This window comes from Thermobia domestica, chromosome 13 (genome assembly GCF_964235325.1).
Source record: "Thermobia domestica chromosome 13, izTheDome1.hap1.1, whole genome shotgun sequence".
Lineage (NCBI taxonomy): Eukaryota > Metazoa > Arthropoda > Insecta > Zygentoma > Lepismatidae > Thermobia > Thermobia domestica.
In genome coordinates, this window is record NC_137466.1 from 122,620,084 (window position 1) to 122,641,373 (window position 21,290).

Below are 21,290 nucleotides of genomic sequence, written 5' to 3' on the forward strand. Positions count from 1 at the left end.
CACACAATTTAAAAATACACTATAAAGTCTTTCATTAAATAATACATCAAACAGGGATGGAAAGAAGTAGCAAGCCACTGTGCCTCACAGATGGCTACCTTATTAACTTGTGACTCCACTGCCACCCATCAAGGAAACTGCCATTACCATGCTTCCTTGGGTTTCACAAAGTGAATAATCAGGATATGCGAAGAAAATTTTCTCCTCAGAGTGTCATTCGTTGGAGCCACCTTAAGCTCATTACCATTGCTCAAGGAAGTCTCTTGCCATTTCTAAACCGCCCGCTAACACCCATATCACACCTAGGATAACGGGATGCGCCCATTACGCGATAAATCGAAACCTATCGGAACTGAATACTTCAACAATAAAACTATTTATTTACGCTGGAAGATATTTAATTTCATTTAAGACATTTTGAAACTTTTACTTTATAAAATATGAACTATATCTTTGTTAATTGTTTTAAAATAATTTTCTGGAAAGAAACGGCTTGTAACAAATGCATGGGAATTTCCCGTAATTGAACACACAAAATATAGAAAGTGAACTTCAACAATAAAACCATTTATTTTATGCTGTTAAATTAATATACTTGTTCTTCATATTTGGCAAACGTAACTGAGGCTTCTGGGATGATTCGATCTACATTTGTTCGTTCGTCTGCTTGTACAATCCGCGGCAAAAAACCTGCAACATGAGCACGTAAATTTATTGTGAAACTACACCTAATAGGGAATCAACATAACGTCTAAGTGGCACGAATCACGCAGGAGAAAGCATGGCGTACTCCCCTGCACACTTATTTTGAAGCAAGAGACTTCGTCATTTCACAATACTTACATGCTCATGTTGCAGGTTTTTTTGTTGCGGACTGTACCACACATACTACAGGGTAACACTTTCGGTCTTTTAAGTTTAAATTTTCAGGATACAAGCACGAGATATACTAAATTTCCTGTATAGACTTTGGCGGCATACCAAGTATTATTTCAACGGGTACCCACGCTACAAAGTGCAATTTTCGGTCTTGTAAGTTGAAATTTTTAGAATAGAAGCACGATACACTAAATTAGCTGTATACATTTTGGCGGCGATCCAACGTAAAATTTCAAAATGGCGGCCATTTTTTCAAACCAGCAGTGAATAGAAAATTGTTGCAAGTTGTGACAATGATAATCTGGAAATATAAATCACATTTTAACACTTTTACCCTAAAGACATTGAAATATTTCGAAAAAAAAAAAAAAACCATATGGACCCAGGTAGGTTGGGCTTTCATTAAAAAAAAAAAAAATCAAACCTTGACCACCAGGCCACAAAATCACTACGGACCTGTATCCGCAGCAGTTGCAACGGGTGCAAAATGCATGGATTAATCGGAAAGGCTGAATCTCCACGACAATGTTAGACGATACGTGCCAAGGACGACCAGGCATACCATTCACCGACTTGTCTGGGAGACACTGTACTATCCACCATAGTCGCCAGATCTAGCTCCATTATATTACACCTGTTCCATTCTCTCGAGGGCAATCACTTCCGATAATGAGACAGACCTGCCACTCACACATTACTTTGCATCACAGACATCCGAGTATTATAGCCAGAACATTGCACACCTGCATAAACGTCGATAAAAGGATGTCAAATGCTCATTGTGATTACTTCGAAATCTATCGATGTGTACCATGTGCTGTCTGACTGTCTGTTTCTAGCAATCACGAATGGCAAGAACTTTTTGGTTCCAATACTTATACATAACGTAAGTAGTTTGGAAGTCTAATAATAACTGAAAAATATAAATTAATACATTATGATGTGAAAACAAGAGTAATATAATATTATATATATGTAACTGACGTGCCAACGAATACACACACTTGATCCTCTGAAGTTCTTTCATTGCCACGTCCACATACACATTGCCCTGATGATTCCTCGTATTGGGGTATAAATATGCACGACCTGTGGTTGCAAGGTACAGTAATCGTGACAAACGAAATAGGAAAAGGATAGAACTTACACGTGTTCGACTGAAGGTAATCATTGGTGACTGACGAATAGGACACTCCATTTCAGAGATTGAGAATCAACTCGGGTTCTCCTGTACCACAGTTGCAAGGGTATTAAGAGATTATATGCACATGCACAAGGCCATTCAGGAATCGGTCACAGTGCGAAAGTCAGTACGCCCTCAATAAACGTGGAGTGTGGCGGGTAAACCATATCATATGAACCAATTGGGGCCAGACCCAGTCGCAAATCACATCCCAGCTGAATGAGGGTTCCAACCGAAGTGTTAGTCCACAGACAGTTAAAAGTTCCCTGCATTGTCTTCATTTTAGGAGCTGCAGACCAACCCAACTGCTCCTGATCATCCGACTGGACACCTAGTACGGGCTCGAAGGCATAGGAGTAGTTGAGTTGGCAGTCAAAAACGAGTAGCCTAGAGTGATGAGCCCCGATTCCGATTACATCGCGCCGATGGGGGAGTCCGAATTTGACAACAACCGTATGAAGCCATGGATCCTGCATGTCAGGTTGGTACAGCTCAAGATGGCGGGAGGGTTTATTATGACCAGAATCACGTTCAGTTGGGCATCATTCGGACTATTAGTCCGCATAAGAGAATCCCGAAATGCCAACCGGTATGCGGATATCCTGGGGGGACCGTGTGCACTCATTCGTGAATTTTTCCACCAAGACAACTATTCAGCCCACAAGTCCCAGCCAAACAACCGCAGAGTGGTTCAAGAAACAGTCTACCGACTTCTAGTTAATGCAGTCTCCCCCCTCCGCCAGTCCAGATTTGAATTCAGTGGAACATCTGTTGAATGCCGTGGGAAAGGCTGTACGGAGTAGACAGCCTCCACCAGTGAACATGGTTTAACTGTGCCACTGTGGAGGATATAGGGTTGCAACATCTTCAGATGACGTCCAGAAGCTGGTGGAGTCATTACCTCGCCATGTTGCTGCAGTTCTCAAGACAAAACACGGTACTAGGTAGATATGTTTAATTCAGTAGCAGCTCGGTGTATAATAGGAATATTTGGTTACAATAAAAACAGGTGTATACGAAATAGAGTAAATATAGTGACAAAGTAATTATCACACGATTAACATACGAAGCGGGAAGGGGGGTGCTCTTGGATAGGATATTGATGGAAATATCTTACTTCTTTCTGAGTAACGTGGATAGAAATTTATACGTATGCGGAAAGTGTAGTCGAATATCCTGATGCAGTTGGATGGAGACAATAAGAGTTGACGTGATTTGTGTACACCTTCAATTTTTGTTGTTAATAATTTCGGTGATTTATTTCGTCTACTGGTAACTTCAAAAGAGCACTTATAAGGGATAGCTTAGAAACTTTCAGGTAATATCGAAGGTAAAATCATGTAAAAGGAAATATCTTTATTTTAATAAACTGAATATCTTATTTTTACAGTAATTTTGACCTCTACCCAAAGTTGCTGGACTTTCATTTTCTTGGAAATTCCTCAAAACAAAACGAATTTTGCAACTTAGAGCCATATGTGTTGTATCAGAAAGAAGACTTATTAATTTCAAAGATAATGATGTACAAACTATGATCTAACTTCATTAGTGTAGGAGCAGCAGCTTCTAAGCGAAAAGTCTAAAATTACCCTTCAAAAACCGTGATTTCAAAAGGGTTCACTATATATACTATATCCTCTCGTACTCTCACTGACCATTTGTTTTATCTTCTTCCACTAAACCTCTCCATTTTCAATCTGCAGCAATATCATTGTGAATGTATTCCAATATGGGGCTCAACTGGACGTTTTACAGCTACTTTTTTCTTTCATCCCCCTTGAATGATGAGTTCTGGGCAGTGCTTATGATGTACTGATACACAGGGTCCCGGATTCGATTTCCCGGTGGGAGAGCACTGAAATTTGAACGCATTATGATGGTTCGGATTGCACCTTAAACTATAGGTCCACGACTCATATAGCCTAGATGCTGAAAGGGACGCTAAACACCAATCCAATCATCAACCAAATCAAGATTCTTTACTGTTCCCTTCATCTGTCACAATGTACGTCGGAAAAAAAACTCTCTTTATTCCTGCTTTGGACAAATCTGTTATGGAAATATTTTCTATACAGTGACTACACTTCTGTTTTCTTGCGGAATTTTTATACTTTGTTTATTTAACACTGACTTAGATGAGTGTGTAAGTTTTTGAAATTATAACACTGGATCAATATACAGACATAATCTGTAATCAAAATACAGTAAAAAAATTTAGTTCGCAAGTGAAAACCAAAACCAAAGAAGTTAACGAAAATGTTGACCTAGGAGAGAGGGGACATAGTAACTCAATGAAAGAACGCTCAACTTTTAGAGAGAGGGATCTTTGGTTAGATCCCATCATCAAACATTTCCACTCGTCTTTCTTCTCTTTCAGCGGTTCGCTAACTACTGATTATTTTACATTTGACTGTATAGACGAAGAAAATAACGTTTATCATGTATACTTTATTTGTTGAAGATTTTTAACGATAAAACTGGCTTACTTTACTCGAAACTGTTAACCAGTTAGAATGAAAGTTTAAAAGATTAATCTCTAAGAACTCCTGTTTCTATAACAGAAATCCTCTTTAGATTTGTTTTCTGACTTACTTACCTAGTTCTACATAGCAGTTGATAACCCCACTAACAAGTCTTGTGTTTATCGTCTCACCATTTCTTTCTCTTTCTATAAGCACCAACACTGCATTAGTCACCTAAAAAGGAAATTACAATTTGATATTTAAAAAAATATAACAATAATACACGTTTTATATGTGAAACATGACTTTCCTTGCTGTGTAATAAAAGGATTAAAAAGTATGTTATACGCTTTTTTTTTTCGAACTACTACTTACAATGATGCTAGTGTTCAGCTATTACAAAATACGGAAATATAACATTTTAAATTATCTTTGTTTAAGCCGAGGTAAAAGTGAGGAGGAACGCGCGGCGACGCCGTCCGCCCACTTCCAGAAAAATATCTATGGCGTCACTCCGCTTCCTAAAAATTACAATGGACAAAGATAGGCATGGGGTCGCCGTGACGTCATGCGTATCCCTATCTTTTCAGACCCACCTTTACTCGTGTGAACACTGAAATAATACATCGAGCAATTTTATTTAATTCTTGAGGATGAAGTACCATTCAACACGACTGTGTACAATTAGTTTTTGGACAAAGATAGGCATGGGGTCGCCGTGACGTCATGCGTATCCCTATCTTTTCAGACCCACCTTTACTCGTGTGAACACTGAAATAATACATCGAGCAACTTTATTTAATTCTTGAGGATGAAGTACCATTCAACACGACTGTGTACAATTAGTTTTCCGAATTCCAGCGTTGTTTGCAGATTTCTTCGTGATGAATTTCATGAAGGTCGTCCATCCACGTCTGTTGCTGCCAGTAATGTTGACGCTGTGCGTAAAATGATTGACAGATATACCGTAGAATTAGGCATCTCTGTACATTGACATGAAAGCAAGATATGGATTTTGCATAATCACGTGGAAGTACCGAAACTTTCAAATCGTTTGATCCAACACAACTTGAAACCAGCTCAAAGACAAGCTAGTATCAATTGGTGTAAAGAGCTCAAAAAATTCAACCGAGGTACGCCAAATTTCGTAGAAGATCGAAGGACTGTAAATGTTGAATGATAAACAATTTGTTTGCCGCAAGTTATCAATAAATTGCGTAAAACCAAAATCGTCGACTCGTTCTTCACTATCAGAACACCAGTTCCCCCTCAGCACACCAAACTGTTGACCATTTTCAGTAACGTTGAATCAATGATTCACGGTCCGTACTCACATGATTTAGCACCTAATGACTCATTCTTGTTTTCACATATGAAAAATATGCGTGGTGGGCGATTTGTGTCGCCTGAAGCAGCTGTTGACATATTTCGAAAAGCGGTTCCTAAGGTACTTCTTGAAACTGTTGTGAAAAATACACAAATAGGCTTAAACAATCAGGTAATTTAAATACAGAAAAGTCTATTCTTCCTAATTTTATATCGAATACACGCGCCACTCTAAATAGCAACTTGCAGAAATTTTTCCAGCAGCCCTTGTATTCGAATACTCAATCTACAATAAAGAATATTTCTTTCATTTCTTTAATTGCGTAAATTTAATTTATCCTCAAAATGTAACGAGTTAGATGTTCAATTTACTTTCTGGGGGAATTAGCCTGCTGATGGCTGTAGACATGTTTACAATCGACATATCCCATTGGATAAATTAAATTAACTCACTTGAGGAAGTTTTATTTCTTATAGAATGTGCGTAAGTATGTAAATCTTAACCCTATCTGCAATTTACCTGCTTATTTTCACTTAAAAACTTCCTTTTTTGTCGATGATCTTATTTATTTATTTACTTTTAAATAAAGTTATCAACCACGAATTCCAGTCTTTGAATAATTAGAGACAAATAATGTCGTGTTTGTTACTAGTTGCAAGTAAATATTGACACGACACTAAACATGAACTGTAGTATCCGTGAAAAATACTATAATACCAAATTCTGTATACGAGATAACAATATTTTTGTAAAATTACTATTACTGTACAAATAAATATTGACAATACTAATCACAATAATCAGAGGCCGAAGGAACAAAGAATACTTCCATTCCATGTCAATGCTGAGATACTTATACCACTCGTAGATCTACGAAACGATACGAGACGCTATTATAATAAAAGGAAGAAAGTGCATAATCATTATAACCCCCCCCCCCAAAAAAAATTAAAATAAAAAATCATGTGTAGTCAAATCTTCAGCAAATGTGCTTCGCTATTACCTGAAGCTTTGTTTTTGGGACCGTGTTCATTTGCATGCGATCTTCAGTTATCACTAGTAATAACACCCAGGTTATATCTATAGTCAAGTCAGAGCTATTTCGAGGATACATAGTGTTCTTTCACCTTAGAGGAAAGCCCGGATTTGGTTTCCGGCGCGTACTAATCTACTGCGTACAACACCACAGGAGGGGTGTAGCTATTTCCCACTACTTTTCGCACATATGCAAACAATTTTTCTAACACTACCGGCGACATGTACACTCATGTCCAAAATGATTGTCGCATATCTATAACTGTCTTCTTGTAAGAATATAATTAGATAATGATTTTGCAGGATACTTTTAATACTGATACTATGTGTATAATCGGAAAATGTATGTTTGTGGCAAATTTCACAGGAATATAATTATAAATACGAAAATTAGAGTGAATAAAACAAAATGTTGCTAAATGGACAAGAAAGTTTTATTGTTCTTAATTACTGCTCTTTTGACATGAAATTTGCCACATACATGTCTTTGCCAATTATACACGTACTAACATTGTAAGAAATACCGGGCGAATTCGTTATCAAATTATATTCCTACAACAACATATTTATAGATATGCGACAATAATTTTGGACATGAGTGTACATATATTTTACGCATACTTGGCTTATTACTGGGGGCCATATGCATATAAGTTACGCACCTTCACGTGTTATTGAATAGGCCAGTAACGCTGCTGGCCCCGGAGTAAAGTATCTATTTTGGGACTTGGAGCTTAAAGTGTTAATTGCTCTCATGAGTGACTTTCGTAATTAGGGAAAATTTGAATATGAAAATATGCAAACGAAAACCTTGCTAATTCCAAAATATAATTTCTATTATTTTACAATACAAATTAGTGCTTTCTGCTTGATGCTAAAATCATACAAAACTGATTTGCTGCCTTTCATAGCCATAGATTTATCTATATGATAAAATTACCAAACCCTGTCCGTAATTTTTCATAGAAATAGAAAAACAGAAAATTAAGGATTCTAAATATTGAAGGAAATTATTTTCTGTTACGAAAACATCCCTTTAAGACATCAGATCATAAATACAATATTCTTCAAAGTGCGTTCATACTTCTGAAAATTCCATATAACCAGGTTATTACAATTCATCAACGAAGTAAACTTATATTGTATCAAAATTCTGTTACATTGATATCACATCTAAACATAACACACTGCATGAATAGAAAAGCACGTATTAATTGCCGATATTTCTTACCTGTTTGTTTAGATGCATGAAAAGATTATCCCTCCATGTTACCAACGCCAACTGGTAGATTTCGTAAATTCCTTTTCGGCCTTCATCACATTCTCTCCTTACCCAGTGCCTACACGAATAAAGCAGTAAGAGTTTGGTTACATACCATTATAACTTAAACAAAACATTTTAAAATGTCACATGCAACAAAAAACAAACATAATGTAAATTCTGTAATGCTTTTAACTATTTCCAGAGTTATCACAAAAGCATATGATAGATTAAATTCAAACAATGTTTCTCGCTATTTTTTTCAGAACTGTCATTCCTGTATTAACCGATGATAGTTTTACTAGTTCTGTAGCAAGCTTCTTCAGGAAACGATCGTCGGTTAATTACTATAACACACGATGTTAACACTTGAAAAACAAGCGAAAATTGTCCAACTCTCGTCAAGAAAATTTTAAACAACGAATTTACATAAATAGTTACAGTGCATTTTAAAGTAATTACAAAATTTTACATACATACTTTTGGAACTACGACCAATTCGGTTTGAACGAATTTAATTTATATTCGCATCGCTTCATAATTTTGCATCTTGATGTAACTTCTTTCACAATATATAAAAATTAATTATCTTACCTGTTAAGGTAAGCACAAACACCATTCAACACTTTTGAACTGAACTGATATTCTTCCCAGTGTTTAGTATAGAACTGTAGAACATCTTCATCCATTAAATCAATTCCTCCCTGGAAAGATTGAAAACTAGTAATAAAAATGCATTAAGTAAACACATTAACAATTTCTATTCCTTCCGCTGCAATTTTCATTTCATCTTTCAGTTTATTATTATTATTATTATTATTTATATCGATCAACACGAGGTGAAACGCCAAATTTCATATTAAATCCGTACCACATCAAAAATTTTGAACACAATGCTCATAACAGTTTAATACTTCACACGTTCAGCTTTCTCAGTCTCGTACGACATTTAATTAGATTTGCATTTTTCATACACTTTTAAATACACAAGAATTGGCCTGCATTCCAACAAGTACATGACTGTATTGTAATGAAATAAAATTCAATTCTTCATCCTATGGATTTGAGACTAAAGGCAATACAATGAAAAATTACTGGGGGAATTATGATCAAATCAAAGAAATCCGAAGTATCCTGATATAATTCACAGACATTTGTTACCACAAAGTCCCAGTAATCCAATTTCGACTGTGTGCATTAAGACGGCAACGCTCTTATCACTAAAATATATTCTTCTCGAACTTGTGCTTGTTCCGCGCTAGTTCAAAATTATTTCAATGTTGTTCAAAATTCAGCATATTCAGTTACTTGGTATTTGCTATGTTTCTTGTAGTTACGTCGGCAATATTACCTGTCTTCAAATTATGATTATGAGAAAATAGATCAAGAGATTTTTGTACACAAGATAAAGCGGAAAATATTTGTATACTCGATTTTAGATGTTACAGCGTTGATACTGCAAACAAAAAGAAGACTTTCGCTAAACTGAAAAACACATCCAGCACACTTACCAGATATTTTGTATTTCCAGGTTTGTACAACACATTTTGAAGATCGAATTTCTTGAGTTTCTACTGTATATTTTGGATTTTAAGATAAGGAAATCTCCGTTAGCTAAAGCTGCATAAAAAATACACAGAAAGGTGAACCACAACATTCACCCTTTGCCTTTCTATGTACTTTTCATATTTTTTTAACATAAGCAAAATAATAATAGAAAATTACATGACGTATTTTGATGATAATACACAGAATCTAGCATATAATATACTGTAATTAACTAACAGCTGTGTCACCAGATCAGCTTCTTTTGTTAACTTTGCTTTTTTCTCTCTACTAATTTGATCAACTATGGTTACACACAAGCTTTTTCAATTTAATTGCATTTTCTTCGGCACGCTTTTTCTTTATGGTTTTCTCACTGCTTCCACGAAGCACGAACAAATTGAAGTACTTTTCCCTTTATTTCTACCACACACAGTCCTCCAGAACATTTTACAGAACCATACACTAATCTCAATGCTACTATTAAATCTTCACAAAGATTTTCTATCATTATATCTTTATTAATAGGGAGAAAAAAAACTTCCGACACTCGCATTTCACGAAGAACGAAAAAAAAAAAATATTTTCATTACCTTTCACAGTTCTTCGAATTCATCATTATATCCCAGTAAATTGTGATAAAAAAAAAAAAAATGCCCTGTCGATCGGTTTTACCTGTCAAATTTATCCTTCAATTCATTCCGTAATTTACTGCACTGACCTTCTGCTTCTTCTGCAGTTCGCGGTGGAATGTAATTTCTTCTCATATAGTTGTTGCAAAACATATTTCACAGAAGTTTCACACCAATTCCCATTTGCACGAATCTCTCGGAATGAGACAAGAAAGACTGTGCATAAATCTATATTTAATTGGACATTACCCAAGGATCAACCCGCATATAAAACCAAGCATTTTTTTTTCTTTTTTTACATTCCAGCAGGAATTGAAGCTTTAGTCTTTCATCGGCTTTGCTATGATATAAAAACATTTTTTTTGCAGCAAATCCTATGTCAACTTTAGAACAATACCAAAATTTATTTTCATCAGATAATTAAACTTTTAACAGTTTCAAGATCGTGTCCGCTTCTAAGGCTTCACTTTTAATAAATCTCTACATAAAGGTGACGTATCAAATATTCACATTCTGTAGGCAAAAAGGGTGCTAGTCTCTTTGACAATTTAAATTTAACCAGAAAAGTTTCAACATCAGCACTGATCGGAGAAAGAGAAAAGAAAAAAAAAAAAAACTAGGCAGGGTTAACAGATCAATTGCTTCCTAACCAATTTCATCTTCCAAAATACTTTGTAAGAGACTTCTTAAATTGTTCCAAGTACTTCTTGATGTTGGCAGTAGGTCAATAGAGTACTGAGCAACTTCGGCATTCTTCACGCAGCGCTAACTGCAGGATTCCTTGGGGAATTTATTAATCTCTGTGCACGATATAAAATCAGACGGCGTGCAGGGTTGTCCTTGAAAAAATTTGTGCAGGCTTTTAAAAACTTTTATTAATATTCCAGCCAGCAACATCCTGTCCAGTTTCAAGTGATCCATGAACGATATGCAAACTGCAAGAACCCATCTCACAGTTTGTCACCATTTTCATCTTGTGGAGTTTCAGTAGAATACCTAGTTTTTGAATACCTGGCTATTTTTCACCCATTATGTCTGTTTTCCAACTACTTCTGCTCTTGTATATCCCGTTATACTGAATTCTATGAACTACAATAGGTTGAGCTTTAAGAAAACAAGAATTTCAATGGTGTCTGAGAATTACGGCTTTCTTTGTGCTTTGAACGATTATGATTTTCAAGTATATGCTGTCTACTCTTGCGAGAAGTCCTGATTTTTCTTAAGATCTAATATAAATTTGTTATAGCGACTAAATATCAATGTAAACAGATGAGTAGGATCATTACAAAACAATGGATTCCTAACAGATGCAGTTTAAAGCAAGCCCACAAGATAGTGACGGTATCCCCTAGAGAACAGTAATAGACAAGATTTCGACGAACAATACCCCAAAACATGTTCAAACCAGGGAGCAAAGGTATTCGATGTCTTTCAAAAACTGTTCCTTTCGAGATACATCGGACAGGGCACTGTCCTGCTCAAAAATGTAGATTGAATTGTCTAAAGGAAGTGTATGATCTCGGCCTATGGTATTTCTCTGATGAAGTTTTCCTCGATGTGCAGCATCGAAGATCAAATGCATTCTATGGAAGCCACTCTATTGCACCTCTGTTCGGATGCTACGACGCACGACAGTGCAAGTTGGTAGACTGCGCTCACAGCCATAGTGTCTAACGCGTCATTGGTCATTCACTTAGGGCAGATAGAAGCGAATTTGTCTGCCACTCAGTACGCCAGAGACGGTGTTTACCGGCCCATTATAGTCTGCCAACTTTGTGGTTCCAGGTCAATGAAAGCTGATACAAATTCATAAGTGCCGTTAAGTTGAGCGTTTAGTATATGTCGAAGAACAATCGTTCAAGACAGGTCAACATCTGTTAACTTGTTGCATCGTCCAGCCAATACTCTGAAGACGCTGTACCTTTCATCATGGCTATGCGGACAAAATAATAGTTATCCAGCGTTCCACTGCCCGTTCATCACTGCGAACTATTCCCTTCTAAACATCGCTTTTACATACGCATTAGTATAGTGATGGCATACTTTGTATGGTCACCAATTTCGCGGTAAAAATTGCCTTCGTGTAGGCCAACTATGGGGTTCGAACACAATTATCTGTTTATATTGCGCCCTTTGACGCCGAAGAACCATAGTAGCGCTTGCCCATGTGTTTTCCATTTGCTCGTCTATGCTCCACAGAGTACAGACCGCATAGGTGGGAGTACTGCATAAACTACATTTTCGCGGTACTGCTTCATGCGTTGTTGGGGCAAAATAAATAAATAAAAGTATTATTATTCCGTACATCGTGTCCTGCTGTGCCAACTTTCTAAGTATTTGAGCACACTCCCGCCATTCCTTAATGAATTTTCACAAAACAGCATTGTATACCCCTCAGGACGCTACTTAACTATCAGAATGACCACTGGAGCAGTTACAATAAACACATACAAGAGCTCCCATAAGGGATTTGTGTAATTATAAAAAGTACCAATAGCTATCTATTGTCTCTATCTGATTTCAATAAGGCAGTTGATATAAGTCTACTTTATTTTTTTTTTTCTAAAGAGCAGTTATATATTGTTTACGTAGCTAACCGCCCTACTTGATTAACATTGTCAAATACACATGTATGCATATTACCGAACCACCATACACTCGTAGTTACATAGTTCTTGCTTCGCAATTGGGAGGCTCTAGGTTGAGACCCAATAGGCGGATACCATGACAGGCTTTTCATCCACACGTTCCATCGAAGTGCTGTAGAAGAGCGTTTCACATACACTGACTTTGCAGATGCTTTTGAGAGGTCGATACACAGGCTGTGAAGGAGTGTGCAGGTAGACAGAGATTACATTCAAAATTGACGGAGTACTACACAGACTATCCACAAAGATTATCATCAATGTTAGATGTGATGCAATTTTGCCAACTGGATAGAAGCTTTTTTTTAAATGGCATTGTATCAAATTGTTACATATTCAGAATGCAAATATATATTATATTGATATTCCAAGCAACATTAAAAAATAGTATCCTTATATATTTTTTGTAAGATCTATTGTATAAATGTTATTCATAAGACACGAAAATATGAAAATATTCATTAAAATTTAAGAACACAGTACCCACCACTTCGTCCTGTGAATTCTTATACAGTTTATAATTTCAAATTGACACTGTCTTCCTGATCCACATACAAATATTAATATATATATATATATATATATATATATATATATATATATATATATATATATATATATATATATATATATTAAATAAAACAATACTGAAGTATACGTGTTTGCAACTATACGGATACAGTCCTACTAAAGCCGGGTGATCTTATTACGAGAGACACAAAAAAAGCTTTGAGATGTGGACAACTGGAACGCAGGAAGTGAAAGATCTTTTCGTTGAAATGAACTCCTCTCCTTTACAAGTGAACTCAACCAGTTTCGTAACACTCACGGCACTCGTTAGGATAAGCAGTGTTGCCAAGTTGCTTCATTTGTCGTTAGTTGAGCTTCAGCCATGGAGTTGGAGAGATTTTCGTGCAATGATTTTTGTACGAGCAAAAAGGTTGTTTAAATTAATCACAGTGCCTTGAACGTTTGTCTGCTGCATTTGGGAACGGTGCGCCGGGCCTCGCTCGATGATGAGGGGGCGCAGTGAGAGGCCGTCTACAGCTGTCACGGGATAAAACATTGATGCTGTGGAGATGATCAGGGAAGATGCGCGTGTGACCTAGTGACACTGAGTGCCCTAGGTATTAGTTCACCGAATGTTTGAAACATTTTACACAAATACCTGCGTGTGAGGAAGGTTTCGTCACGTTGGGTGCTCCACAACTTGACAGATGCTCAGAAGCAGACTCGTGTCAAATGGTGTCAAGACAAGCTCCAGAAATTCAACGATGGTGATTCTAGGAAGGTGTCAGACATAGTTACTGGTGACGAAACATGGATATATCAATTTGATCTCCAAACAAAGCGCTAATCATCTGTGTGGTTGTTTCCTGGCGAAGAAGCACCCATGAAAGTCAAAAGTTCAAGAAGTGTTGGAAAAAAAATGGTTGCAACATTTTTCTCACGAAGTGGACATGTGGCCACAATTCCTTTGGAAAAATCAACGAACAAATACAGCGAGATGGTACATAGATGTTTGTTTTCCAGAAAATTCAGGAGAAACGACCAAGAACTGGCTTGCGGGGAATCATACTGCACCACGATAATGCATCTGCTTACTCAAGCCACCCACCTTATAGTCCTGACCTGGTACTATGTGGCTTTTTCTTGCTCCCTACGATGAAGGATAAACTTCGTGGATGTAGATTTATTTCCCCTGAAGATGCTGTCACTGCTTACATACCGCAGTTAAATGCAGTGCCTGAAGCAGAGAGGCCCAATGCTTCCAGAATTGGTTTAGAAGGACGAGACTTTGTATGGTGTCATGGAGAATAGATTTTAATAATTTTTTTAAGAAAAATGTAATAGCCATAACAAAGTTTTGGATACCCAGATACCCATGTCTCAAAACTTTCGTAGTGTCCCTCGTATACCTAAAGGCTACATTTAAACTGTAAGTTTCTAAGGGTTTCTTGAAGTAGAAAATATAAATAGTACTTCTAGTTACAATTTACCACGAAATATTTTTTCCCTGAAACTACGGAAGTATCTAATTTGACAGACCTCAAGAACGAATCACATATGATGCCTTCATATTGCTCATGGATATTGAGCTATTGTGCTTTTTAAAGAATTTTGCCTATATTATCTAATCTAACTTTTTTCACAATCTTTCAGTTAAAGCGTAGGGTTCGTATACATTAGTTTGATGCAAATGTTCGTCCCATTTCTGGTGCTAGGTGACACAAACGCAAAACTGAAGTGCGTTACTTCACATATAAAGTGTTGCTTTCGGTAACAGAAAAACTTGGGGAAAAATTGCGTGATTTAGTTGTGTTGCTTACTTTTTGTGTAACTCGAATAATGATAAAAAAAAAAGAAGAAGCATTTTCGATCTCTCATACTTTTTTTTTTTTTTTTAATTTCCGAAAAGGCAAGAAAACGTCGCAGATGCAAAAAAAGCATGTGTTGGGTAGGGGTGAGGTTGCTATTGACGAATTCACGTGCCATAAGTGATCCAGTTTCATCAAAAGAATTTTAATGTTATTGATGCAACATGTTCAGGATCAGTTACCGGCCTAGACAGATGATAATAAAATATTGGCTTTAATTGAAATTGTTCGGCAACGAATTACTCGAGAGATTAGAGAAATTCTTGGAATAGACCAGCCAACAGTATCATGGCGATTACGTCAACTTGGAATGGTCAGCAAGGCTGATGTATGGGTGTCGCACGAGTTAAAGGAGAGAACTTTGATAAGACTGAATTTCTGTTTGCGATTCTCTATCCAAACGGATGAAATTGATCCATTTCTAAAGCGGATAGTTACAGGCATGGGCGGAGTTATGGAGTGGCATAGGGGGACATTGCTCCTCCAACTTTTTGAAAGAAAAAAATAAAAATGCCCGAGACCGACCGAAGGGTCTCTTCCCACTGCCCCACAGCAGACAATTCCTAGGTATGCCCATGGTTACAGGTGATAGAAAATGAATTGAGCACAACAATGTTAGGCGTAAGAGATCACAGTGCAATTGCGGGGATGCTTCTTCAACAAGTGCACAAGCCAGTTTACATCCATAGACTGTTATACTATGCGTTTGGCTGGAAGAAATCGTTTATTAGAAGCTATTACTTGAAAACAACACCATTAATTCGGAGAAATACTGTTCACAATTCGGTGAATTATACAACAAGCAATCGATCAGAACCGCCCTAGACTACAGAACAGAAAGTCAGTTCTCTTTCATCAAAACAATACTAGATTATATGTGTCTTTGGCCACCCGACAGAAACTGTTACAACTTGACTAGGATGTTTTGGTCCATTCATCGTACTGCCTGGGTCCTGTGCCTTCTGACTACCATCTATTTCCGTCGCTTCAAAACAGCTTAAATAGTAAAAACTTTTATTTCCTTGGAAGACAGAAAAATCACCTGATCAGTTCTTTTGCCAGAAACTTCAGAACTCCTATGACCGCGAGATTATGTAGGAGCGATGAAGAAAGATTTTCAAGCAGAACGGTACACACATTATTGAATAAATCTTACGTTCAAGGAAGCAATGTTTCCTCAAGTTTTGTCACAGACGGGACGAAATTTTGCAACAATTCGGTAATAGAACAGCCGATATGTGCAGTGCTTCATAAGTACATTTGTAAATATATTAAGTTATTGTATGTAGGATGTAACGACGACTCCTACTATCTGTGTCGTAAGAATACAAAAATACATTGGTTATATTGAAATTACAGTCCATACAAAAATTCGGTTTTTAGTGGTGAGCACATGTTACGTGCCATTTGCGAACACTGACAAAATATTCATAAGACTGTTTCCTATCTTACACTAATTTTATATTGTAGAACGAAACAGAACTTACCTTGCGCAGGTTGCTCAAGTAATTTCTTAGGAAATCTCGGAGCCTTTTATAAAGTTCTAAGCCTACAAACTGTGCTCCACCACACGCTTGGCCCTTCTTGGACTTTGTATTCGACGCCCTTGTTGGCTGTTGATGTACACTCGTACAGTAATTATACACATGACTATAAATCAGTTAAGGGAAACAGTCACCTTGAAAATTTGTTTAACAAAATATTTATCACGATGCAGGTGATGTCTTACCGAACATAGTTTTTATTTATAACAACTAAACTAAAAAAAATTATGATTCCATACATTGGATCTCTAAGCGGTCCAATAGTCAAAGAAAATTTCGGTCTTTTCTTATGAATTTGATGTCTATAATTCTATTGATGTTGGCCTGCCCACATTATCCTTTAAAATTGTGCAACTTACCTATTTCCAACCTTTGGAAAATAATGAACTGGTATTCCGATAGTTATAAAGCCGCTAAAGATGATAGCAGACAGAGATTCATGATCACGTGCAGATTACAACAGGATGTTACTAGAATGTATCTTGTTCTGTTTTCACCAATGCCCATCCAAAAAATACTGGAAATGAAATCTTTCGCTGAATCATCAACCAATTGTATTCCTGCTGACATCAGAACATACGGAAAACTGAACATCGAACGCACAGCAATTGGCGAACAAGGAAATGTGCATTATGTAAGAAAATGGAAGAAAACAGTGCTATAAATGCGATGGAAAATACACATGGAATGCTTTGTCAATGGTATCAAAAATAGATGGTGGTGTCATGATCACCATTTGGGGATCGGACGAAAATAGGAAATTTCTTTAAAACAATGTTGCTGCTGTACTCGAAAATAGGTGTTTTTCTTATTATTTAGATGTAAATGGATAGTTTTTAAGGTAATTAATGGGTTAAGTAACTACAACAACGGAGTTAGTTCATTGTACCATGCATCTGAATAGGTTAATTAAAGGATGTCATTAGAAGTTCTTTGAGTTCGGGCCATTAACTTTACACTAAACATGTCTAAAACAAAAGGACAAAACTACAGGTAGATCTGATGATCGCAGAGCTCTACAATTTAAAGATAAGAGTAGTAAACATCACGAACATATACCGAATTATGAAATACTTATTTACCTGTATTGCGTAGTTTGATGATTGCTGCGACACTCCGTTCTTTCTTCTACTGAGAACTTGTCAAAGTAAATTTTCTCAGACTAACACCAGACTACACATTATTTACATCATAACTCTTTCAGGATATGTTTTGTTGTGTGTTTACTGCTTTCATTGCGATTTTATGTTATGATCTTTCCTGCGTAAATTGTATCAATGTTTGTTCATAAACAAAAATCATAAGAAAAATAGTAAGCAGACAACAAAACGTTTTCTAAAGAAATTAGAAACATGTAAATAACGGGTAGTCCAGTGTTATTCTGAGAAAATATACTTTAAAAAGTTCTCAGTAGAAGGAAGAACGGAGTGTCGTAGCAGATTATCGAACTACATAATACAGAAAAGTAACTATTTTATTCTTCAATAGAAATAAATATAAAATATTTACTTAAAATGAAAAACTGACGCATTTCCGATTAAATTAATACACTGGAATTAGTATTTTCATTATCTTTTTAATAATATACAAAATAAGTTCGTTAATATATAAACTTAACGAATTAACATGATGAACATATTATCATGTGATAATTTGTACAGAACACACCTCTGCTGTAAAACTATTTTTTCATTCAATTCCATAGTAAGTTGTGTTTCAGAATGCTGTGTTTTCAAAGTTGTCTTTCACCTATATAATAATAATAAAATTAAATGACGCGAACTAGGTTCTACATACAAAAATCACATAGTAAAGTGAAATACTGATTTCTACACGCGTGGCACTAGCAATGACTTCATTTATGGCTGGTAACACATGAAGAAGGAATGCAAATTTATGCAGAAGTATAAATATTCCCGGAAATAAACACATTTGTCTCCATAACCACTGAAGAAGCCGTAAAATTAAACTCGATGCGTCTAAAGTTACATTAACGTCGAAATTTCGAATGGAAACTTCCACCTTCGACAGTGGCTTTTTTTTTTTCTTCATAACTTACACTGCTGTTTCAATCACATCTCATGACTTCCATCAATATAATGAAAAATCACTTAAAGTATGGTTAAACTTACTTGTAAATTCCTGATAACATATATCAACCATACCATGATGGACATAAATATATATTGATGTTCCTGTTTGAATCACTTATTGTGACTTTACGTGTAATGCCAAAATACGTTTATCTATATACCTAGGTAGTTATACTTGCTGATAACATGCTGATTAAACTAAATATAGGCCTAAATCAAATGTCTCAGTATGAAGTCTATAAGAAGTAGAGTAGCATTAAATACACAACTGACAGTTCGAAATAACAAGTGTGTCCTGCTTCCTCCATTTCAATTTGCAAAGATTTCTTGAGCCATAGTCCTCTTGATGGAATGACAGGGTATCTACTATAATTCCAAAATGAAATTTCGTGACTTTTCCTCACCAAATCATAAAATTTCCTAACATTTTCAAGAGCAAATTCGGGTGCGAATTAGGTCGAATTTTCATCCATGCGATAGAAACGTACTTTGCTAGCGATTTGGTAGCGTCTAAAGCCGACCATAGACATTTTTGGTGGTGAATTTTGACGTTTTATAGAACGAAATCTTCCAATCTGTACTTACATTTGTACAGTTAAAAAAAAAAATCGTGACCCAAAAGATAAATTTCGTGACTTACATGACAATTTTCTGATTTCGTGACCGATAGACACCCTGAATGATCAACAACGTACGTACTTGACTGAAGACATTCATTGTTTTACCATAAATATAAGGCGTACTGCGTATTCTTCAATGGAAGTATTAGGTGCATAGTTACAAAGAAACAGGAAGGAAAGTGGTACATGCTAGCCACACAATCTTCCATAATGACATCATTATGCAAGAGATGACACAAATTAATTTCCACACGTGTCTGTTATGGAAATAAATAAGCCGCTGACGAAGGTGAAGGTTCGTCTTAAAAAATCTCAGAATCAATACAAATTTAGAAGCACTCCTGAGTAATGTAATATTTACATTTACTTTAGTACAGATAAAGTTTGCTTTCTTAAGATTAACAATTACTAACTCGTTTTTGTATATAACAATTTGAGCATTAAGTAACTTGTCCTCTTTTCGTTCGAATCAAGAAAACTTTTTATTTTTACCTATATGACTTCCCTCAGGAGACGCATCTGTACTAAGTTTTTTTTATGTGCCCTGGAATCCTAATCCAAATAGCTATTCAGCAACCTCCAGTATAGAATGTAAACTAAAATTCACAATCCTCCCCATTACATAGAAATATTTCATCTTTCTCAAACATTCGTGAAGTATGAAATCTATTATATTATATTATTAGCATCTTTAGCTTTTCTTTACTTATTTACCTTCCACGCTAAACAGATATAACTATCATGTTACTATAACACCTTCAAGGCTTTTTTTCCTTCAATAAAGTATAATAAGGATACGTATATAGTTGCATATAACGTGGTTTAGGCATATAATGATGGTTGTACACTTTTCTTATGCCTTCCTCTAGATCGCCCCATATCTGGTCTAAATCGATCTGTTTCAAACCTGGTGGATTTTGATTCTTTGGTCCAGACATTTTTCATGGATATCCAGACGGTTATCTACAACAAAAAATAATACTACATGAATTCAATTTTCAGTAAAAATAAATGTTCAATTTACAAAATAAACTTTAAATCATGATGCGTATTAAGTTACCAACCTCACTGTTGAAAACTTCCTAGATTCATTTAGTAAAAAATATGTTTTAATACCTGTTCTTACAATAGTAAAGTCGGAAAATTATTATTCATATGATGAATGAAAAGTTTTCGTAAAACTCATATGAAAATACTACAATGTAATGAACAAAGTATAACTACAGGGTGTTTGAAAACAACACCGAAAAATCTGGGAGGTGATTCCTGACACCAAAATAAGACAAAAAGTATAGACCAACCTGGGTGCACAAATGCTTCCTTTTGGAGTTATAATGGCGAAAACATGAAGAAATTAACTTTAAAGGTACATAGTCCAAATACTATGGGAGCTACCGTAGTCGGATCAAGACTTCACTTAGGAACTAATATGTGCGCAATCCAAAAATCCACGTTTCAGAATTCTGAGATACTTACACAACAATTTTTATAGAGGGAGTTTGGCTACGCACTTATTACTTGAAGTACTCTATAAAAATTGTTGCGGAAGTACCGCAGGATTCTGAAACCTAGTTATTTGGATAGGGCACATACTAGTTCCTAAGTGAAATCTTCACCCGACTGCGGTAGGACCCATAGTTTTGAAGCTATGCATTTTTCAAGTACATTCTTTTCATGTTTTCGGCA

General features: G+C 36.0%; 1 protein-coding gene across 3 annotated transcripts in view; it reads right to left on the bottom strand.

Annotated features, from left to right (window-relative positions):
- The window catches only part of Cul1 (cullin 1), an 84,922-nt gene that overhangs the window by 51,459 nt on the left and 12,173 nt on the right, over nucleotides 1-21,290 (bottom strand). For all 3 annotated transcript variants that reach the window (XM_081736384.1, XM_081736386.1, XM_081736385.1), the window contains exons 2-6: nucleotides 20,403-20,567; nucleotides 16,835-16,997; nucleotides 8,742-8,851; nucleotides 8,118-8,226; nucleotides 4,659-4,758 (exon numbers count right to left, since the gene is read on the bottom strand). In XM_081736384.1, the coding sequence (XP_081592510.1) occupies nucleotides 4,659-4,758; nucleotides 8,118-8,226; nucleotides 8,742-8,851; nucleotides 16,835-16,997; nucleotides 20,403-20,542 (622 nt within the window). In that variant the 5' untranslated portion in view covers nucleotides 20,543-20,567. The remainder of the gene's footprint in view (nucleotides 1-4,658; nucleotides 4,759-8,117; nucleotides 8,227-8,741; nucleotides 8,852-16,834; nucleotides 16,998-20,402; nucleotides 20,568-21,290) is intronic.